The 24,741-nt window shown below is 44.0% G+C and overlaps 1 protein-coding gene across 5 annotated transcripts in view; it reads right to left on the bottom strand.

The window, feature by feature from the left end:
• The window catches only part of LOC126279128 (CCR4-NOT transcription complex subunit 6-like), an 811,221-nt gene that overhangs the window by 116,249 nt on the left and 670,231 nt on the right, over positions 1-24,741 (bottom strand). For all 5 annotated transcript variants that reach the window (XM_049979620.1, XM_049979621.1, XM_049979619.1 and 2 more), the window contains one exon: positions 23,811-23,879. In XM_049979620.1, coding sequence (XP_049835577.1) covers positions 23,811-23,879 — 69 coding nt within the window. The remainder of the gene's footprint in view (positions 1-23,810; positions 23,880-24,741) is intronic.

Genomic DNA, 24,741 nt, shown 5'->3' with positions numbered 1-24,741 from the left:
GAACGTACTGTGACTACAGAAATGTTAGGTACCCCTAAAGGAAAATTAATGAAAGCTTTTCTAAAAGATAAGCTGATGTATGAATACCAACAGCTAGCAGTACTAAACAGGGAAGGGGAGAATGAACGGTACAAGGAATGTACAAAACTGCTATATAAGGAAAATAAAACTGAATATAATATGTTGGAAAGGAAACAGGATTTGTGTGTACGTGAGAGGCATGATACGACACTATCACAAGATTTTAAAAGAAAGTAGAAACATATGAGAGAGCCAACTATGACGAATCTGTTTCACTCTGCAGGCTGTATGACACAGGAGATATGCCGCAGACTTTAGCACCATGTACCAAGAGCACATAAGCGAAAAACATTAAACAGCATTTTCAAAAAGTGAAAAACCTTAACAATAAATTGTCCAGAGAGATTAAAGAGAAAGCAAAAATCAAAGTGTTTAAAAAGTGAGTTGTACGATAGCTATGAAATAATTCACACTACAAAGTAACAAAGAATATAAATAGACCACAGGGAAAATAAACGTTACTTGACAACAAGCAAGAGTTATTCTGCACTAAGCTCTCATAGTTTAATGAATTTTACTGTGCCCTGTCTTGGATCTGTGATGGCTAATTTTAACCTCTTTCCAATTTCTTACGCTCAACATCTCATTTTTTTGTGGCGAGATGCTGGTTCAACGTTTTTCAGATGGATCAACTAAAATAGAGTGTGTGTGTAATCAAGACCTACATGAAATAACACTATATTTTAAAAGATTGCTTCCTTTTTAAGTTAGGATGACATGTTTGATTTCACTTTGTAAGAAATGTGACGTTCCGTACAATACTGCAGTGGCCGTGTTCTTAGGAAGAGCGACGCAGTGTTCCTTCGGACGTGCATGTGATGACAGTGAAAATATGTGCTGCACCGAGACTCGAACCCAAATCTCCCGCTTTACACGACCAGTCGCAGTCGCCTTGGCCATCCGTGCACGACTCACGGCCAGACGCAGGCTTCCGCATGTCGTCCTTTCAACCTCACAACCTGTACCTCTTTTTTTTGTGGTAAAGTCTTAAGGGGCTAAACTGCTGAGGTCATCGGTCTCTAAGCTTGCGCACTACTTAAACTAACTTACACTAAGGACAACACATACACCCATGCCCGCGGGAGGACTCGGACCTCCGACGGGTGGCGGAGCCGCGCTAACCGTGACAAGGCGCCTCACACCTCGCGGCCAACCTGTACTCGTACACACAGCATGTAATTCCCGTACAGGGGAAGACACTTTTAACTGAAGGTCGATGCGTGATGTCACTGGATGTCCCGGTCTGACACAAATTTTAACTGTTGTCATTCCCTTACACAGCTGGCGGTTATTCGTATTTGCAACTACGAATACATTTCATGTATTTGCGGCTTTATTTGTGTGTAATTTAACATGTTCATTTTAGGGTATGGTTGACAGAATCGGATCGGGACAACAAAAATCGAGTCAGTTTTACAAATTTCCGCCCGGTCCGTCACGAACGAAGTGATATAGAAAGTGCTGCTACATAGCGGTGACTGTTCGAACTCTGAGTTGGAAAGTGGAAAACATTGTCAGGTGTGATCTACTGTGTAAAAAAATGTGTTGCTTGTGTTAAGTTCTGAAAATATTCCACTTTGTAAAATAGTTTTGGATCCAAATTTCTGTATCCCTGATAATCCGTTTACTAATTTGTTAAGTATTCGTTACACAAAAAGTTTATGCACTGGAGAAGAGGTTATGGTGTTACCGGCGTGTAAATAGGCTTGCACAGGACTACCAATGTAGGGAAAACATATTCTGCATTTTCGGCGAATCTCGTCAATACTTTTATTTCCATTCATTGCAGATAATACATATTTTTGATCTTGTATTATTTTGTTTTGTTTTTAATAGCAGATGCGAAAATATAAAAGGAAAACTGTTACTTTGCGGACCGAGGATGACACGCAACATTCAATTAAAGCTTTCCGAGAGGGTAGAATCAGCGCCATGCAGCGGAATTCTTTGGAGTGCCGCATTCCTGGCTACGAAGATGACTGCAAAGTGGGAAAGAAAGAAAGAAAGGTAAAAGGTGGTCAAACAATATTTAATAAGGGGCAAGAAAAAGAACTCGTTTCAAGAATCCTGAGATTACGTGCATGTGGCTTCCCGTTGGATTCAGATAAAAAATTTAAAAAAGCATACATTTTTAGACGTCAGCAAAATGACAGGTTAAGATTAACTAAGAGGGCTCAGGGAACGAAACCAAAATTTGTCATAGAGAAAAGCGAAAGAGCTTTGCCTAACCAGATGCAGTAGCTTCTTTTTCTTGTGCAGAAAAATTATGGAGGATCTTGATTTACTGGACAAACCTCAGTTGATTTATAACACAGATGAATCAGGCTGCCAAATGAACAAGCCCACAAGAAAAGTTTTTACTGAAAAAGGGAGCAAAGCTGTTTATGCATGGACTTCCCTAGAAAGAGGAGAGCTTGTCACCATCTTAGCTTGTGCTAAGGCTGCAGGTCACTTTATCCCACCTATGGTCATACTTAAAAGATCTCTACCTGAATTTCGTGACGGTTTCCGAAATGGGTCCGCGATAACAATGACAGATTCGGAATGGATTAATGAAGAAGGATTCCTCAAATGGCTGAAACGTTTTCAATCGCTCTGGGTTCCTGAGCACTGCATTTTACTTGTCGATACTCATGCGTCTCGCAAAACTTTACAAGCGCTCCAGTTTAGCGAAGAAAACAACGTAGGTATGATATGACTACCAAGCCACAAAACTCACCGCCTGCAGCCACAAGACATGTCATTTTTAACCAACTAAAACCGTTATTACGACAGTGAACCTATGAACTTCATTCGTAACACAGGAGGAACAAGAAAGACCAACAAACTTACATTTGGAAACATTTTCAAGGCTGTACGGATGAAAGTGTCAACACCAACGATTGTAGAAAACGGATTTCATTCAACCAGCTTTTTCCCGATGGACGAAAACGCAGTGGCCGAACACGAGTTCTTACCGGATAGTATATCGTCGAGCAAAGAAAACACACCAAAGGAAACTGAACTTCAGTCTGTGTCTCCTGCCGCGAGTCCAGTTCATGACGGGCCAAACAGTGGCACGCCACAGCCTTCGTTTCATTCCCACGACTTACTGCCATCTTCAAACAAGACTACAGCAGAATCTTATGCCAGTGAACAGAAAGCACTAATTTTACACCCCCATAAAATATAAATGCAACAAAAAATGATCGAAAACAAAGGAAAATTCGTCCCAGGTCGACAGTTTGAAGAAACGCTAGCTTAAGTACAGACAACACCTGCAAGCATGAATCATCAGTGTCAGGTTCATCAGAATCCTCGAAAGAAACATATGACGGTAATGACACGTCTCGTAAACTCTGCATGATTAAATACAGCGATCCAGTATCGGCGAAACCTGGTGACTGGTTTCAGTGTCAAGGCAATGGCAGTGAATAGTACCATGAGAACTGCTTTGGTGTGGTGGGGAAGAAGAGGTTTATTCGCGGAAAATGTGTTGCTACTTTAAAGTGATGCATACATTCTGACTGACCCTATATACGCCAGATTTACAGCCCTTACTTGAAGAAGGAGAACAGGGTCACGCAGCTCATCCTTCAAATCAGTTTTGAGAAAAATGTTCAAATGTGTGTAAATTGCTAAGGGACCAAAGTGCTGACGTCATCGGTCCCTAGTCTTACACACTAATTAAACTAACTTATACTGACAACAACACACACACACACACACCCATGCCCGAGGGAGAACTCGAACCTCCGGCGGGGGAGTGGGGGGGGGGGGGGGGGGCGCAGTCCGTGACATGGCGCCTCATATCACGCGACCACTTCACGCGGCAGTTTTGTGAAAGTATAAACAACATTTACGTAGTGTTATATATTACAATTTTTAGGCAAAAGGACATAGTTCTTAAGTATTTACAATGAAAATTTGTTCACGTGAAAACCTGTTTCCTTTGCTCAAGTCGCCTATGTCTATGGATTTCCCCATCTACGGCCCGTCTCATTGCTAGAATGATTCCCAGTTTTTATCTGTCATGCTAGTTCTAAGGTATGAGACCATAACAATCTTTCCTTTGTTCAAGTGGCCTATGTCCATGAATTCCCCCATCTGCGTGCGGTCCATCTCATGGCTAGAATGATTCCCAATTTGTCCCTGCTCTGCTTATACACTTTCTTTGCCACATCAAGTGCTCACAACGCCACCATGTGGTATTCAGTTTTGCAATGGGCAGTGGTCGTAAGGTTTTTGCTCGAGAATATAGACAGCTGTCAAGGTGCTTTCAGGGGTACTCTAAGGGAATGGTACATAGCCATTATTGTTTACAATGTCTCTTACCCAACGATGAGAATATGTATGCATGTTCAGTAACTCCTCCCAGTTGACTAAATGTGGCACACAAACTCCTTGCCCAAAGATGACCAACACAGAGTTTATAATGCTCTAGCTCTAGTATTTATAGAGATACAGACATGCAAAGTTGTTTAAGCCCCTACCATACAGGCTGCCCCATGTGACAGGTGCGTTGTGTGGGAATAATATTGACTTGCATATTCAACCTCCTCCGCAGGGCAGCCTACAGGTCAGGACCATTAAGTCCAATTGCAATCAGATAGGCATACAGCTGTGTTACCTCTGCCATGCACACACCCATACTTCTGCATACAATGTGTCATTTCATTTCACAGGTGATGACCTACAGTACATCACAGCAAACACGTTGCGTGGATTGCATTTACACACCCAGAGTGCCATGTCATGAGGTCACCGAAGTATGCCCGGCTCTTACTGCAGGTGTGGACCACTGCATTTATCCAATTATAAATACCTACATGTTTCCATCCCCACATGACATATATTCACAGAGTTTGCAAATACATAATTCTACATACACCCTCCCCCCACCCCCCATGAACCATGGACCTTGCTATTGGTGGGGAGGCTTGCGTGCCTCAGCGATACAGATGGCCGTTCCGTAGGTGCAACCACAACGGAGGGGTATCTGTTGAGAGGCCAGACAAACGTATGGTTCCTCAAGAGGGCAACAACCTTTTCAGTAGTGGCAGGGGCAACAGTCTGGATGATTGACTGATCTGGCCTTGCAACATTAACCAAAACGGCCTTTGTGCAGTGGTACTGCGAACGGCTGAAAGCAAGGGGAAACTGCGGCCGTAATTTTTCCCGGGGGCATGCAGCTTTACTGTATGATTAAATGATGATGGCATCCTCTTGCGTAAAATGTTCGGGAGAACTGTAGATTAAAACTGAAGAAACTGCAAAAAGGTGGGAATTTAAGGAGATGGGACCTGGACAAACTGATTAAACCAAAGGTTGTACAGAGTCTCAGGGAGAGCATAAGGGAACCATTGTGACAAATTGGGGAAAGAAATACAGTAGAACAAGAATGGGTAGCTCTGAGGGATGAAGTAGTGAAGGCAGCAGAGCATCAAGTAGGTAAAAAGACGAGGGCTAGTAGAAATTCTTGGGTAACAGAAGAAATATTGAATTTAATTGATGAAAGGAGAAAATATAAAAATGCAGTAAATGAAGCAGGCAGAAAGGAATACAAACGTCTCAAAAATGAGATCGACAGGAAGTGCAAAATGGCTAAGCAGGGATGGCTAGAGGACAAATGTAAGGATGTAGAGGCTTATCTCACTAGGGGTAAGATAGATACTGCCTACAGAAAAATTAAAGTGACCTTTGGAGAAAAGAGAACCTCTTGTTTGTATATCAAGAGCTGAAATGGAAACCCAGTTCTAAGCAATGAAGAGAAAGCAGAAAGGTGGAAGTAGTATATAGAGGGTCTATACAAAGGCGATGTACTTGAGGACAATATTCTGGAAATGGAAGAGAATGTAGATGAAGACGAAATGGGAGATATGATACTGCGCGAAGAGTTTGACAGAGCACTGAAAGACCTGAGACGAAACAAAGCCCCCGGAGTAGACAACATTCCATTAGAGCTACTGACTGCCTTGGGAGAGCCAGTCCTGACAAAACTCTCCCATCTGGTGAGCAAGATGTATGAGACAGGCGAAATACCCTCAGACTTCAAGTTGAATATAATCATTCCAATCACAAAGAAAGCAGGTGTTGACAGATGCGAAAATTACCGAACTATCAGTTTAATAAGTCACAGCTGCAAAATACTAACACGAATTCTTTACAGAAGAATGGTAAAACTAGTAGAAGCCGACCTCGGGGAAGATCGGTATGGATTCCGTGGAAATGTTGGAACACGTGAGGCAATACTGACCCTGCGACTTATCTTAGAAGCTAGATTAAGGAAGGGCAAACCTGCGTTTTTAGCATTTGTAGACTTAGAGAAAGCTTTTGACAATGTTGACTGGAATACTCTCTTTTTAATTCTGAAAGTGGCAGGGGTAAAATACAGGGAGCGAAAGACTATTTACAATTTGTACAGAAACCAGGCGGCAGTTACAAGAGTCGAGGAACATGAGGGGGAAGCAGTGGTTGGGAAGGGAGTAAGACAGGTTTGTAGCCTCTCCCCGACGTTATTGAATCTGTATATTGAGCAAGCAGTAAAGGAAACAAAAGAAAAGTTTGGAGTAGGTATTAAAATCCATGGAGAAGAAATAAAATCTTTGAAGTTCGCGAATGACATTGTCATTCTGTCAGAGACAGCAAGGGACTTGGACGAGCAGTTGAATGGAATGGACACTGTCTTGAAAGGAGGATATAAGATGAACATCAACAAAAGCAAAACGAGAATAATGGAATGTAGTCGAATTAAGTCGGGTGATGCTGAGGGAATTAGATTAGGAAATGATACACTTAAAGTAGTAAACGAGTTTTGCTATTTGGAGAGCAAAATAACTGATGTAGTCGAAGTAGAGAGGATATAAAATGTACACTGGCAATGGCAAGGAAAGCGTTTCTGAAGAAGAGAAATTTGTTAACATCGAATATAGATTTAAGTGTCAGGAAGTCATTTCTGAAAGTATTTGTATGGAGTGTAGCCATGTATGGAAGTGAAATATGGACCATAAATAGTTTGGACAAGAAGAGGATAGAAGCTTTCGAAATGTGGTGCTACAGTAGAATACTGAAGATCAGATGGGTAGATCACATAACTAATGAAGTATTGAATAGGATTGGGGAGAAGAGAAGTTTGTGGCACAACTTGACCAGAAAAAGGGATCGGTTTGTAGGACATGTTCTGAGGCATCAAGGGATCGCCAATTTAGTATTGGAGGGCAGCGTGGAGGGTAAAAACCGTAGAGGGAGACCAAGAGATGAATACACTAGGCAGAATCAGAAGGATGTAGGTTGCAGTAGGTACTGGGAGATGAAGGAGCTTGCACAGGATAGATTAGCAAGGAGAGCTGCCTCAAAACAGTCTCAGGACTAAAGACTACTACAACAACAGCAACGTACACCCTGCATGCGAGGCAGTGCGTGTTCTATGAAACGTCCAAGACCACTGCTCATGGGTATTACTTGTGGATATGATGGCAGACAGATGCTGTAGCCCCCAAAAATAGTGATTTCACTACTACATGCAGTACACATATATCGCAAATTGCTCAAACAGACCGCCATTCGATTTTCCATATTTTCCTTTAATGTTATCGACACTATGAATTATTTGTGTAAGTACGCTAATAAGGGTAATGACATGGCCACTTTTCGTATGTCTAATGGGTGACATGAAGAAGAGACCTAGCTGCATGACATCAGTAGATATATTTAAGCAATAAAGATGGTTTAATGCTGGGGTTTCCCATAAATGAGCACTACCTCTCTGTGACAAATCTGAGTGTCCACTAAGAGAATGGTCTATGTGCGAACATCTCAAGAGATACCCAGGCTGTGGTCAACATTCCACTGCAAACAAATTTAACAGCATTCTTCAGCTTATATTGGACACAACCATGGACATTGGCGAGTGTGTCTCGGGCACTAATGCAGTGAGAAGTGATATGTTAGGAAGAGTGTACACAGCACACACTACTCAACATGAATGTTACATCCTATGCATGTTATTGCAATTGGTTCATGGACCACTTAGCAACAAAGACATCTACACAACCAACAAAGCAGTATGCACCAACTCAGGGGTTCGTGTTACAATTTGGGATCACTGAAGGATGAGCAGTACTGAGAGGATGCCTCCTGAGATGCCAAATATGCGGCCATCCCATGGCAAATGAGACACTTATTCTCTATGTTTACCACTCCGGCAAGGCCATTGGCATCCAATACAGAAGTCACATTTAAAATCTTTCCAGGTAACACCGTCGATACCTGTACAAAGCTCAAAACACCAGTGAAAGCAACCAATGCACTAAATCCAGGTCTTTTTATAAATAACAGTTGACCACAGTTTTTGATCCTCTTCACACTCAAATAATGTGTGTTTCAGCATGGTCTCATCAAATACTTGGACTTTCCCTCACCATGATCCTTCTGCTTCATAACTCTCTAGTTCTTTCTTATGAAGAGATTCCTTTTTGTATCCCCAGGTGATGAAGATGTACTATAGGGATCAAATGAAGCTCCTGGAAAAGGTGTTGTTGAAGGTAATGACTTTCTTGTAGCCTTGGTTCCTGCTTTCTTTGTCCCCTTTGGCCAGGGCTTGTTCGAATACCTTTTTGAAAGGATATTGCATTAACAATGTTGCTTTGCCAGCTCTTGGTGTTGGGCGTTGGGTTTGATGGTGGGAGTTGAGGAGGTGAGCTGGTTTCAAAAGCAGAAGCCGCTATTTCTTTAATTTCCGTAACTGTAGTCCATAATGCTCCTGCTGTAGCTCATGCTACAGACTGTCGAGGAGGAAAACTCACAAATGGGAATCACATGGATAGATCCCATATTTGTTAAAACCACTTCTATTGTTTTGAGTCAGCAATATGTCCAACCTATTAATAGCCCGTCTCAAATATTGCAAAGGTAACACCTGGAATAAACTACAGAGCATCTGTTTGTATAAAATCATGCCAAATCCCAGGTACACAACATCATACAACCTATTACTGCCTCCTATGACTATCTCTTACATCCATAACCTAACCCTTAAGTGAGTAATGGATGAAACTTTTATTTATTAGCTAAGGAACAACATGTTTCTAATTACTGTCTCATATCAAATACTTTGAAACTACATATTGTGTGGTTTGAGGAGGGACTTTCAGCTGAGCTCTGTAGAAAATGTTTAGCTTGATCACAAACAGCACCAGCACCCAACTCACAATGGCCCCTCAGAATGAGCCCCACAACAGGTTGTTGGAATGAGCTACGGAGTGCACCACCAAGCAAGGGAGACATCGAGCTACACAGGATTAGGCACCCTCCTGAAACACACGGGCAATTTATCTTATGCATACATCGCAAACACTTAATCACTTCGTAGATTACAGATCACAGTAAAATTGCAATTTGCCATCATAATGAATAAAGCACCAAGCCAAACCATGGAGACATGAAGCAACAACTGTACGACATTATGTTTCACACAGTGCCAGCTATACATGGCATGTAGTAGAGTGACCTCATTAGTAATTCATGCACCATGGCACCTGGGCATAGTACACCTAATATTGTACTCGTGTATAAGAGTGTATGATCATGAGTAAATATATCTTCACATACCATCTGTTATATCTGCATTTCATACCTATATCGATTTCTGACAATTGCTAGAGGCTGGTAAAGTTTGGGACATGAAGATGGCTGTGTTGGAGTGTCAGCACACAAGTGCAGATGTGATATTTATGGAGGGAGGAGGAGATTGACAGATAGGGGGGTGAGGGTGCGATGGGCAGAGGGGTGGGGGTGGGGGCGTCCAAATCTGACATATGAATTCTTTGCCCGAAGACCAACATACGGGGGTTCATAACAACACTCTGGATCTAATATTATGGACAGACAAATATGCGTGCTTTTTAAAGGTTTCAGAGTCCACGACATATAGACTGTGCTGCACGAGCAGTGTGTCATGGGAACAGTACCAGTCTGCAGTATATGTGACACATTTACACAGGCAAAGCTGCACGAAAAGATATAATGTGTGTGTGTGTGTGTGTGTGCATGTCCAGGAACACCTCCCAGGCCCCCGTAGTGAAGTGGACCAAGTTTCTCGACACAAAATCCTTGCCTCAAAAGGACGAACATAGTTGGGTTTATAATGCTCTACCTCTTAATATTTACAGCAATACAGACATCAGAATTTTTAAGCCCCTTCCTAATAGACTCCCTGCACAACATTTGTGCTGTTTAGAAATACTATCAACCTCTATCTCAGCAGGAAAGCCTACATGTCAGGCCCTTATGGGCAACTGGATAAGCAACCTGCCATATTGCCTTCCCCCCTAGAATACGCCGATCCATTACTGGCCACCTGCAGACAACAATGTGTCATTCCTGAAATGATGACCATCAGAACATTACAGCAGGCATACTACAAGCATTGTGATTTCACACCCATCGGACACCACAAGTCATTAGGTCGCCAGATGTATGGCCCGGTCTTAGTGCAGGTATGTACAACTGTATTCGTCTACAGTCAAACAATTATTCTGGTATCTCAGTCTGACAATTTTGACAGCCCACCGAAGGGATGATCATAAACGACAGCCGATACATGGGAATCCTATAATCTGCGAGTGCTGCTGTTGCAGCCACGGCGTTACGTGCATACCACATCCGCAGTACTGGCCAATTGGCGCTCATGGCGGTCTTCCAAAGGCAACTTTGCAGGGACTCAGATCACAGTCGTGCTCCGACAGCACCGCCAATCATTTTATCTATTCAACATTGCACTAGTCGCTGTTAGTTGTTGTGTCTTATTATCCAATTTGGTTCTGATCTCTGGCCTTGGTATTTCGCCATATGGCCTGCATTGCCAGTCACCCCTCTTGTGTGTGTCTCTACATTGTACCGCTGATTCAATGTTGACGACATCGGCCTGTCGTCCGGTGCACTCTGGTCTCACTCGACTTCAGTCACTAGAGCTGATGATGAGATAAAAGATTAGCAGTGCACTATGGATGCAAAACTTCTACAGCTAGTGAAACAGCAACGGCAACCACTGCTCCCACAGAAGCAATTGCAGCAGCATTTCCAGCAGCAAATGGACCATTTGCGTCAGAAAATTCAGTTTATGTCAGAGCAGTTACACGTACAAGGTTCACAACCCATCCAGAATGTGGTCACCTCCCAGTCCCACTCACCCTCATTTCTAGCATTTAACGATACCAAGGAGGATTGGGACGCTTATTTGCAACGACTGAAACAGTAGTTCCCCAATTTTATGGTGTCTGTTGATGCTCTGTAAAGGTTGCTCTTCGTTACTTGGGCTTCCCCACAGACATTGCTTACTAAAGAACTTGGCTCCCCTCACAAACCTGGTTGCACTCACTTTCCAGGAAATATGTTCGTTATTGTTGAACTATTATCCGCAACAGTTTCACATGGTAACATAATGCTTCGAGTTCCATCAGTACCACAAGCAACTAGGCCAGTCTTATCACTCGTCGGTGACGGATTCACAAGGTCCGAGTCATCGTCGTGATTCTACCTGTGTCAACCCGTCTTGCAAAACGTCATATGCCGACTCCCTGATTTCTGACACAATGGTCCAACTGTCTTCTAATCCAGTAGTTCTCACTGCATCCCTCAAACTAGACAATCTTTTCTTGGACGACATACTGAAAGGCACACACGTTTTCGAGATCACGCAGGCTGGAAACGAACGTCTTATGGGCCAACCCCAGTTTACAGCAGCTCAACCACCACCATGAGAACGGAACTCGCTCAAGCCTTCTTGCCGATGGTGGCGTCATGATTCATCACTTTTGGACATATCAATGACCTCTGTGCAGCCAGTCCAGCCGCATTAGCACAACAGCGGGGTCTGCCTACTTGTCCCAACTGTTTTGCGATGCACCAACGTAGAGACTCCATTTTGAGGAACATATTTCTTTACATCCAGATGCAGTGTTCTGTTTCTGTCGAGTATGTCCTTAGCCAGTCTCCTTAAGGAAGGCTGTTAAGCTCTAATTCGATCGCCTTCACGACGCTGGGGACTTAAACTAGGGCGTGGGCCACACGTGTGGTCATGGTCCAGAAGCCAAATGGCTCCCTCTGGCGTTGTGGAGATTTTAAGTCGATGATCAAGCCCAAGCTCTAGTGCAAAGCTACCCTATATCATGTCAAGAGGCCCTCCTCTCAAAGCTTGTTGGATGTGAATTTTTTCTCAAATAGACCTTGCTGATGCTTATTTACAGATTCCACTAGATGAGGAATCTTAACTTATCGTTGTCATAATGCGCTTTTTGACTTATACAAATACAAGTGTTTTTCTTTTGGGATATCTTCTGCTCCAGTGATCTTGCAGACATACCTGGAACAGTTAACCATGTCCATACCAGATTGTACTGATTACTTTAATGACTTAATTGTTAGAGGTACTATGATGTAACATCACCTGCATAGCCTGTATACCGTCTGTCCTACACTGCATACTGTAGAACTCAAGTGCCATCTCCACAAATGTCATTTTTTCCCAGAACAAGGACTACCTTTTCCACTTGCTCACAAAAGATAGGATTCAGCCCACTGACCATAATGTTTCTGTTATTGACTCTCTCTCACATTCCAAAACCTTCAGGAGTTGCAGGCTTATTTCAGGAAAGTGAATTATTATTCGAAGTTTCTTCCGCAGCACACATTATGCATCCCCTCAAACAGCTGTAGAAAAAAGATGTTCCATTTCAGTGGTCGCCATCCTGTGATCAGGCCTTCACACAGCTGAAGCACATGTTACATTCCGCACACTGCCTTATCCCCATTTCCCCATAACGCCCCCTTTCGGCTAGTGATGCTTCTCCCCATGACAATGGTGCAGTGCTGGTACACAGTAATTATGACAGTACGGTGCAACCAATCGCCTATGCATCCAAAACGCTAACAGCTCCCCAATGCAATTACTCCCAGATCGAGAAAGAGGCGTTGGCGATCGATCATCTTTGCAATGAAAATATTCCATGTGCACCTATTTGGAACCTGGTTTACCCCCATTACAGACCATAAACCGGGTGTAGCACTCTTTAGGCCACACTCTTGGCTTCCAGAGCGGATAGCCCCAAAGGCTCCAGCATTGGGCTATGCTCCTTAGCTCCCACATAATCAAGTACAAGCCTAAGGCACAACATGTAAATGCGGATGCCCTCTCATGTTTATCCTCAAAATAAGACCCGGAATTTGTCCAACTGGTGAGCTCCTGTTTTCACATCGACATAGAATGACAACACACCTTGGATGGGTTTCCCATTACTTCCACTCACGTTGTGGTTGACATATGCTAAGACCTTATCTTGTGGCACGTCATACTCTATGTACTCCGTGGGCGGCACACTTATGTTTCGTTGTCAGCGGCTCCCAAGCTCCAAGCCTGGTCTTGCCTCTCTCATAATTTATCCATTATCTCCTGCTGGATATGGAGGTGGGTACCCACTGTGTTCTCATCCGAACTACCTTACACACTTGTGTCAGGCGACATGTCTACTGGCGAGGACTGAATAAGTATGCTGAGGTTATGGTGCGCTGCTGTTATGTATGTGTTCACCCTCAGGCTGCTCCACCTCAGTCTTTCGCCTCCTGGCCCACTCTCTGTCAGACTTGAGACTGCATTGATCTCGACTTTGGTGGCCCCTTCCTCAGCTCTATGTAGTTCAGTGTCATGGACGCTTATTCACACCAACCTTTTGTGGTCCTCATGGCATCGACCACCACAGCTGCCACACTCAATGCCCTTCTGTACATTCTCTCCACTGAAGGGCTACACCAGCCCATAATAACTGGCAATGGGCCCCAATTCACAGCTATGGCCTTTGAAAAGCTCTACAAGACCAATGGCATCAAATACCTTCGTAGCTCTCCATTTGATCCCTCCTCCCATGGCGAAGAGGAGTGGATCATGTGCACATTTAAGCAGCAAATGTTGAAGGCCATGGGTGCATCGACCACAACAGTGGCACTCAAAATGTTCCTGAGCACCTACAGGTCCACCCCTGTCCATGACCAAAGTCCAGCACAACTCATCCATGGTCAACAGCGGCATACCCTCCTCCATCTCACGGCACCCCAACCCAAGGAACACCAGGCCCGACATGCTGGTTTAGCTGTTTGGAGACATTCCTATAGAGCCAAACCCTCATGGATGCCAGCTACACAATGGCCACTCATGGGTGGTACCTTACTACCAGTGTACCCCTCTGGGTTGGAGTCCCCAGCCTCACATGTCCCTGAATGTCACAAGTACCATTTGCACTCCAGGACACCGTCAGCACCTACCAGAGGCACAGGTAGGAAGGTCGAGATATCATCACAGCCTCCATCTGCTTTGCAGTTATCTTCCACATTGCAGTTCCCCAGCACAGTGCCCAAAGCCCTTCATTTCTTCTACCAGCTGGCGGCCTCCACTGACATGACAGCACCTGTCCACCTCCCAAAACATTTTTAGTGCGCTTCAGGCCCTGCACGCCCATTTCGGGGGTTAGAGGGATTTGTTACTTCAGTCTGCCAATTTTGGAAGCCCACCAGAAGGCACGGACAGAAGCGACAGCCGCTAGGTGGCACCCCTACAATCTGCGAGTGCTGCTGTCACTGCCGCAGTGCTACGTGTGCGCCACACGTACCGTGCCAGCCTATCGGCGCTCACGGTGGTTCTATAAAGCTGACAGTGCAGGGGATCGGACTGCAGTCATGCTCCAACAGGGCTTGTGATCATATCTCTATTAATCGTTGCTCTGGTTGCTGATAGTTGCTACATTCTGGTATCCGGTTGGGGTTTTGCTCTCTGGCCATGGTATTTCGCCGTGTGGTCTGAGTTGTCAGTCACCCCTGTTGTGTGTATCTACACCGTATCAGCGATTCCCCGTTGACACCGTTGCCCAATGCGCTCTGGTCGCACTTGATTTCAATTACTAGAGCTACATGTTACCATCCCCATTACACTCACATAAAAGAGCTTCCTTCTCATTTCTTATCCGACAAGAATGTCTTTGTACAATGTGTGACATGGCATTAACATATCATGTCACTGGATCTGAAAACCCTTCGCTACTCCTCTACTGCATACACACAATGTACGAGGCGAGACGAGGACATATGCCAAAAGGTCAAGTGCGCCCCTGTGACAAACGAAAAAAAAAATTACATGCGCAGGAATGTCTTGAAGACACTGAACAAAAAGGTCGTGAATACATGTGATCAACTGTAGCAAACACGCAGTGACCATACTGTGAAGTTTCAATGGCTAAGACAGTATACCTGCCAATCATGAGAACATGAGACTCTGCTACAGTGTGAGACATGCCTCGAAAACATGAGACATTGTCAGGCAGAGGCACATACCTTGTGAGATATATGGAGTGGTTCCAATTATCTGTGTGGGTGAAATGTCGAAATTCTGTTCATATATCAGCGCAAACCAGTGCCTGCTGAACCATCTGGAATGTGTTGTAGGAACGGCCAAGCTAAACTGCCACAATCCAGTCAACCACCAGCCAAATTACACTAATTAACACAAGGCGACATGCCACAGCAGGAACATTTCTTCTGGCACCAACGAAAATATAAGGGAGTGTTTCCAATGACATCGTTCAGAACAACACACCATATACTCACCCCACAGTGAGCAACACATTCAAGATCTCGGGGCAGACATATCACCTGGTAGAGACCACTAGAATGTAATGCACCCAAATACCTACAACAGCTTTTTTTTACTTATCTGGGTCCGTTGCTTCATATAACGTCATATAAGGAATTATTACAGTATGCTGTGGGACTAAAGACGCTACTGTGTTTGTTTATATTGTTTATCACTGTCGGTGTATTTCAGCGTAATTGCTATCTTCAGGTTATCTGTTTAAAGTGCACAGTCTGGTACAATATTTCAAACTTTTAAGTATATAATTTAGACTATTACAGAATTATGGCTTGCTACATACATAAGGTGGTCTTGATATCCATATGACAATGACGTCCTAGAAGCTTTCACACCATTTTATACGGTTCCTCCTTTGATGCTGTTGGAGCTACAGTAGACGTTAAATTATTGTTTGAATTGTTATTTATGTAACTATGGAATTATTAAAGTTTATTTCACAATGCTGTTTCGTATAGCTTTGTTGATGGCTGAGTCAGCGACGTCACTTGGTTACAGGCAGTTTCCTTCTTTGGTATTCCCATCAGCTATATTATACAGGATGTACGGAAATTCCCATTATAAACTATTAGGACTTGAAGAGAGGAGTGAGTAGACAATATTTTGAATTGGAACCCATTTCCATTCTACAACCATTCAAAAAAATGGTTCAAATGGCTCTGAGCACTATGGGACTTAACATCTGTGGTCATCAGTCCCCTAGACTTCGAACTACTTAAACCTAACTAACCTAAGGACATCACACACATCCATGCCCGAGGCAGGATTCGAACCAGCGACCGTAGCAGTACAACCATTCGAAAACATTTTGGTAAGGTGACTGCTTTCACAAGTAACTGATTAGGCGTGACCCAGTACATCGCTTCTTTTACAGTTCCACACATTAACAGACAAAGAAATTGCCCGTATACGCGTTGACGCATTCTCTTCAACATGATGCAGCACGGCCTCATCAAAGTCGGGTTAATGGTGTCTCCTTGGACCACAACAGTCATGACTGCTGATAGGTTCCCTTCGTCAAAACCGTTGCGTTACTGTGGTGAAAAATGTATGCGATGCAGCAGGACATTGTCGAGACCGGTCTTGATAAAGGCAACAGGCAACTCTTCCATCACCGTGAGCTTAGCCATTCAGAAGGATCAGATTCATGTATTCTGCAAACGTGTACTCTAACACTCAGAGACACGTGACTGAGATCACAGAGGAAGGGCAGACGTCAAATGACATCAGCCCATCTAATGTAATCCCCCCACCGTGACTACGCTGTTGAATACCTACCTAGGAAACATGTTTACAAACAGCTGCACCACACAAACGTTAGATTTCCACACATGGGTTCCTATTCAAAGTATTATCTACTCACTCCCATCTATATAAGTCCTAGAAGTTCGTAACAGGAATTTCTGAACACCATTTATTGCTAGTATGATTCATGTTTATGTAGTTCTGCCATCATAATTATGTAATTTAATCCTATTGTTGTTTATAAAATTGGTTACGCCATATAACGTTGTGGTGCGCAATTTCCCAATGTCGTTTACGTAAAGGCATGCTTTCCAGAGCTTACTTTTAATTTTGTGATAATACGATATTTGTAGATTTTGATTGATTACACAAATCCTTTTTAGAATGATAATTTCAATAGAATTCTCTATGTGTTGTGAAAAGACAGCGGGTCATTTCATCACCTTCACTTTTTCCAATCGAACGGACAATCACAGGCTGTATGGTCAGTGGTCAGTGAGAGGGTTGACAGTGGTTGTGTTGCTAGACTCGGCCTCAGCCACAGGGGGTCACCGGCCGTAGGAAGCGTAGGGCACGGAACGGGAAGACACTGTATTGTCCCCGAGATCACAGACAAAAGTTTTTATGACTGCTTTCACTAAGCCGTGACGGACGTGAAATGAGTGAAAATTACTCCCGGCCGAGGCAAAGTTAATTCTGCCGTTTCGAGAGGGGTCCTCACGTTGCTTTATTTGAGGCTTGTAAGATCAGTATCAGCTAGACCAGTGAAAACGTTTCTCCAGAATAGATAAAATGGGGCGACACTGCAGGAAACTGGAGAGCCGTGTGGCTTTTTTTTTCTTCTCCTTGAGATCACATAGTCAAACGAGCCACAATGTTTACTGTGCAGACAAAATAACAGTGCGATCAAAAAAATTTTCAAATGTGCGTGAAATCTTGTTGTTGTTGTTGTTGTTGTTGTTGTGGTCTTCAGTCATGAGACTGGTTTGATGCAGCTCTCCATGCTACTCCATCCTGTGCAAGCTTCTTCATCTCACACTACCTACTGCAACCTACATCCTTCAGAATCTGCTTAGTGTCTTCATCTCTTGGTCTCCCTCTACCATTTTTATCCTCCACTCTGCCCTCCAATACCACACTGGTGATCCCTTGATGTCTCAGAACATGTCCTACCAACCGATCCCTTGTTCTGGTCAAGTTGTACCACAAACTTCTCTTCTCCCCAATCCTATTCAATACTTCCTCATTAGTTATGTATCTACCCATCTAATCTTCAGCATTCTTCTGTAGCACCACATTTCGAAAACTTCTATTCCCTTCTTGTCCAAACTATTTATCGTCCATGTTTGTCTTCCATACATGGCTACACTCCATACAAATACATTCGGAAATGACTTCCTGACACTTAAATCTACACTTGATGTTAACAAATTTCTCTTCTTCAGAAACGCTTTCCTTGCCATTGCCAGTGTACATTTTATATCCTCTCTACTTCGACCATCATCAGTTATTTTGCTCCCCAAATAGCAAAACTCCTCTACTACTTTAATTGTCTCATTTCCTAATCTAATTCAATCAGCATCACCTGACTTAACTCGACTACATCCCATTATCCTCTTTTTGCTTTTGTTGTCCATTCCGTTCAACAGCTCTTCCAAGTCCTTTGCTGTCTCTGACAGAATTACAATATCATCGGCGAACCTCAAAGTTTTTATTTTTTCTCCACGGATTTTAATACCTACTCCGGATTTTTCTTTTGTTTCCTTTATTGCTTGCTCAATATACAGATTGCATTACATCGGGGAGAGACTACAACCCTGTCTCACTCCCTTCCCAACCACTGCTTCCCCTTCATGTCCCTCGACTCTTATGACTGCCATCTGGTTTCTGTACAAATTGTAAATAGCCTTTCGCTCCCTGTATTTTACCCCTGCCATCTTCAGAATTTGAAAGAGAGTATTCCAGTCAACATTGTCAAAAGCTTTCTCTAAGTCTACAAATGCTAGAAATGTAGGTTTGCCCTTCCTTAATCTAGTTTCTAAGGTAAGTCGTAGGGTCAGTATTGCCTCACGTGTTCCAACATTTCTACGGAATCCATACCGATCTTCCCCGAGGTCGGCTTCTACTACTTTTACCATTCGTCTGTAAGGAATTCGTGTTAGTATTTTGCAGCTGTGACTTATTAAACTGATAGTTCGGTAATTTTCACATCTGTCAACACCTGCTTTCTATGGGATTGGAATGATTATATTCAACTTGAAGTCTGAGGGTATTTCGCCTGTTTTATACACCTTGTTCACCAGATGGTAGAGTTTTGTCAGGACTGGCTCTCCCAGGGCCGTCAGTAGTTCTAATGGAATGTTGTCTACTCCGGGGGCCTTGTTTCGACTCAGATCTTTCAGTGCCCTGTCAAACTCTTCACGCAGTATCGTATCTCCCATTTCGTCTTCATCTACATCCTCTTCCATTTCCAGAATATTGTCCTCAAGTACATCGCCCTTGTATAGACCCTCTATATATTTCTTCCACCTTTCTGCTTTCCCTTCATTGCTTAGAACTGGGTTTCCATTTGAGCTCTTGATATACAAACAAGAGGTTCTCTTTTCTCCAAAGGTCACTTTAATTTTTCTGTAGGCAGTATCTATCTTACCCCCAGTGAGATAAGCCTCTAAATCCTTACATTTGTCCTCTAGCCATCCCTGCTTAGGCATTTTGCACTCCCTGTCGATCTCATTTTTGAGACGTCTGTATTCCTTTTTGCCTGCTTCATTTACTGCATTTTTATATTTTCTCCTTTCATCAATTAAATTCAATATTTCTTCTGTTACCCAAGAATTTCTACTACCCCTCGTCTTTTTACCTACTTGATCCTCTGCTGCCTTCACTACTTCATCCCTCAAAGCTACCCATTCTTCTTCTACTGTATTTCTTTCCCCCATTCCTGTCAATTGCTCCCTTATGCTCTCCCTGAAACACTGTATAACCTCTGGTTCTTTTAGTTTATCCAGGTCCCATCGCCTTAAATTCCCACCTTTTTGGAGTTTCTTCAGTTTTAATCTACAGGTCATAACCAATAGATTGTGGCCAGAGTCCACATCAGCCCCTGGAAATGTCTTACCGCCGGCCGCGGTGGTCTCGAGGTTCTAGGCGCGCAGTCCGGAACCGTGTGACTGCTACGGTCGCAGGTTCGAATCCTGCCTCGGGCATGGATGTGTGTGTTGTCCTTAGGTTAGTTAGGTTTAAGTAGTTCTAAGTTCTAGGGGACTGATGACCACAGCAGTTGAGTCCCATAGTGCTCAGAGCCATTTGAACCATTTGAAATGTCTTACAATTTAAAACCTGGTTCCTAAATCTCTGTCTTACCATTATATAATCTATCTGAAACCTGCCAGTATCTCCAGGCTTCTTCCATGTATATAGCCTTCCTTTATGACTCTTAAACCAAGTGTTAGCTACGATTAAGTTGTGCTCTGTGCAAAATTCTACCAGGCGGCTTCCTCTTTCATTTTTTAGTCCCAATCCATATCCACCTACTACGTTTCCTTCTCTCCCTTTTCCTATTACCGAATTCCAGTCACCCATGACTATTAAATTTTCGTCACCCTTCACTGTCTTAATAATTTCTTTTATTTCATCATACATTTCTTCAATTTCTTCGTCATCTGCAGAGCTAGTTGGCATATAAACTTGTACTACTGTAGTAGGTGTGGGCTTCGTATCTATCTTGGCCACAATAATGCGTTCACTATGCTGTTTGTAGTAGCTTACCCGCATTCCTATTTTCCTATTCATTATTAAAGCTACTCCTGCATTACCCCTATTTGATTTTGTGTTTATAACCCTGTAATCACATGACCAGAAGTCTTGTTCCTCCTGCCACCGAACTTCACTAATTCCCACTATATCTAACTTTAACCTAACCTTTTCCCTTTCTAACCTACCTGCCCGATTAAGGGATCTGACATTCCACGCTCCGATCCGTAGAACGCCAGTTTTCTTTCTCCTGATAACGACATCCTCCTGAGTAGTCCCCGCCCGGAGATCCGAATGGGGGACTATTTTACCTCCGGAATATTTTACCCAAGAGGACGCCATCATCATTTAATCATACAGTAAAGCTGCATGCCCTCGGGAAAGATTACGGCCGTAGTTTCCCCTTGCTTTCAGCCGTTCGCAGTACCAGCACAGCAAGGCCGTTTTGGTTAGTGTTAGAAGGCCAGTTCAGCCAATCACCCAGACTGTTGCCCTTGCAACTACTGAAAAGGCTGCTGCCCCTCTTCAGGAACCACACGTTTGTCTGGCCTCTCAACAGATACCCCTCCGTTGTGGTTGCACCTACGGTACGTCTATCTGTATCGCTGAGGTACGCAAGCCTCCCCACCAACGGCAAGCGCCATGGATCATGGTGGGAGGTGTGACATCTTATGGGACTTAACTGCTAAGGTCATCAGTCCCTTAACCTAAATTATCCTAAGGACAAACACACATACCCATTCCCGGGGGAGGAATGGAACCTCCGCCGGGATCGGCCGTACAGTCCATGACTGCAGCGCCTTAGACCGATCGAACAGTGTGTTCAATGGGCTATACGGCACATGGGACATGCCTGGTCTGCTAGCTTTCAGTTGGTTGTTTTAGCTCTTTGGCGCAATCTTCATGCGGACCTTTTGGCAACTACGAGACAGGATCTTGAAGTGTGGAGCGGAGTAGTTGATTCAGTATGTAGACTGGGCGTGGGGCGCACAGGTGGGTCCGAAAGAGAGGGGGAGACGTCCCACTGTGCACGGCAGCTTGCTGGGGATCTTCGGAGCGGCATCTCCTTAGTTCACGGCGCATTCACAGCAGCCACGGTCGCTGTCCAGCTTAAGCACGGCGTGGTAGTTTGTTTCAGGATACAGTCAACAGTCACTACCATTTGTATTAACCCGAGTCGGACCGCGTTATCCGTTTTTTAAAGTCAGAATTAGAGATCCAGTCACCACCCTTTGTTCAATTTTGTCAACTGTCTATCACAACATTTTACTTTAATTCACGTCTTTTAGAAATAAACCTGTCGTGATATTGAATTGCATCCTATTTTCTAGTAATCTAGATCCCTTGATTACCTTTAATAATTTTAGTTAACTATGTGGGAAGTGATAGGAGTCACCTTGGAATAAAAATACAATTTGTCATCTTCAGTTTCTCGATACAGGGCTACTTCTTTTCATTTGAGTTTAAAATCCGTTGCGCATAATTTTTACCGTACTGTGACTGAAGGTGTGGTCTGTATTAAAAATACCGAGACACTGAAGTTCATTATAGGTACTCACAAATCTACCCGCCAGGGAGTCGTTTTGTAATGTTAATGTTTCAAATCGATCTGTTGATTTAGAATTTCTTAAGGGTAACTTTGTGTGTGGGAATATATGCCCATTTCTTCAAGATTACTCATTAGCTGTCCTCCTTGTGCAATGTCTAGGACGTCCACAGGCTGTTATATGTCGTTTACCGTACGTCGTAATGTTTTCATGTAGTGGAAGAAAGTTGGCGGTTTACTGCCGCTATTTCTAAAGTGTTCTCGGCATCGAATACTGAAATTCCGTTTGAGGATTGAATATTAATGTTTAAGAAAAGTCTACAGTGAAAGAACAGATGTAAAGACGTTTTATATCTACTGCAGTCTCTACTTTTACAACATCACGGTTTAAAAAAAGATAATTTTCTGAACTCGGCGACTAGTTCCTTCAAACAATTATGTTGCAGATTACAAACTATCTGATGAATTAATGAACATCATATAAAAGCTAACCTTCGAGGATATAAGGTAACGGTTACAGCAGGTAAAACATTTTTAGCCGTAAATTTTCACACAGGAATATCTGTAATGCATTTATATTTTTAGTCTTCAGTGAAATATGACCCGTTAACGATGGCAGTAAGACTTCCCGATTTCCGTAGTAAGCCTGAACCCAATTCACGCCGTTTGCATTTCTTACCGCCAAGGCAACGCCACTGAATACATCCGTTCAGCCAGTCCACCTTCAAGATACAAAATCTCGATCAAAACTATCAGGCAGGGTGTCACTCACTGAATATAGACAGTAACGTTGCAACGGGAACAAGCGAATGAAGATGGAAGCAGCGCACAATACGCCTTCCGTGGGTCGAGAACACACAAGTCGGTGTTGCTCTCAATTGGAATACTACTCCTTTTTCCTCCGACAGGATGAGGTTATCGATGCGGAGCGCACTTGGAACTACGACACATGGGAAGCAGATACGGAACTGTCTGGACTGAAAGACAGACATACGCAAAGAGCTACAACGATTTTAAGCTGGCAAATCCGCCAGTACACGAAGTGCGATGTAGCCCTTCTTTGCCCGTCGGTTCTGCTCGAGATGCCGCAGGGCTGGTGAGGGGGAAGAGGCCGTGAGGGAGGGGGGGGGGAAGCAGTTGGTAGTACCCGCCGGCGCGGTCGCGCCAGGTTTACTAACGTTAAGTCGGCGTGACAGTTAATCATGAGGTGATAGACGAAATGGTATCACGTGCGACTTAAGCAGAATGTTAGCTTACGTGAATATTTCACGTAACTTGAAGGTATTTAACCTGTATGAAAGGTAACGCTGGTAAAAGTAACTTGCGCTGTTATTATCTAGTAACATGTCAGTCAGTGGCAGCAAATACTAATGATAATGACTTGAGCCGTGGACTTACTGGTTAGGACATACGGTCAGGATTATTAATAAATTAATACGACCACGTGATACGAGCTGTAGTACTAATTAAGCAGCCCGACTGCGTTCACTGGCAGAGAGAGGTGTGTGTACTCACACGTCGGCCTGTTGCGGTTTGGCCTCGTAAGCGGGATCCACGGCCTCTGCGGTGGCTGCGTCGCTGTCACTGCAACAGAACAAAGCAGAACGGGAGGCGTCAGAAAGCACGGACACAAACACAAACACACACACACACACACACACACACACAGACGCTGCCTTCACACCGCACCCACCGCCTCACCCGTGACTTGTCTGGCCAACACGTCGCCAGCAGAGCAGCCCGCTGGGCCGCCGCCCTAGACCCTCGGGAGCCGCACCTTGTCGCGCTGTGGTCGTGCAGCGCCACTACGTATTATCAACGAATACTGCGAGTAAATGCGTCACGGATCCTTTCAGAACCAACTGCAGCGAACATTACCCAAAAGAAAGCCATTCCTTAAGCGCGGCACGTAAAGTGAGTTATCGTTTCCTTTTCTCCATGCTCTGAGTTATCGCCGACCATCCTCTATATTTGGTCCCTACTGTGTGCGTTTCTGCAATCTTCTACGCAGCTATACAGGGTGGAGAAAAATTCTGTCGCGAAATTTTAACCGTGGATAGCTGATGCCAGTATGAACCAAAATTACTAATGTCGTGTATGTCGACAGCGCACAATTTTTAAACTACGCAAACTTGGCGCCACGCGCTCCGATTGGCCGTGCGACTGCCCTCTTGCCAGATGCTCTGGATGACGCGTGACCGGGAATGCTTTGCCTGCCGGCGATTCCGATGTATCCGAGGCGGCCCGCACGCTCGGTGGTACCGCGCCAGCCTTCCACTCTCGGGGGCCTGGAGGAGAATCCGCCGAGGTCCCGAAACATTCACTGTAGTTTCACGATGAGGCATACCGGGAAAGTATTTTACAAATTTTTGTAGTTAGAACATTGTTTACTTAAAACAGGTGCTCGAATTGGCGACACTCTGAGGCGGCACGAGCTACGTAACAT

This window comes from Schistocerca gregaria, chromosome 6 (assembly GCF_023897955.1).
Source record: "Schistocerca gregaria isolate iqSchGreg1 chromosome 6, iqSchGreg1.2, whole genome shotgun sequence".
Taxonomy (NCBI): domain Eukaryota; kingdom Metazoa; phylum Arthropoda; class Insecta; order Orthoptera; family Acrididae; genus Schistocerca; species Schistocerca gregaria.
This window is presented reverse-complemented; position numbering and strand designations above follow the sequence as displayed.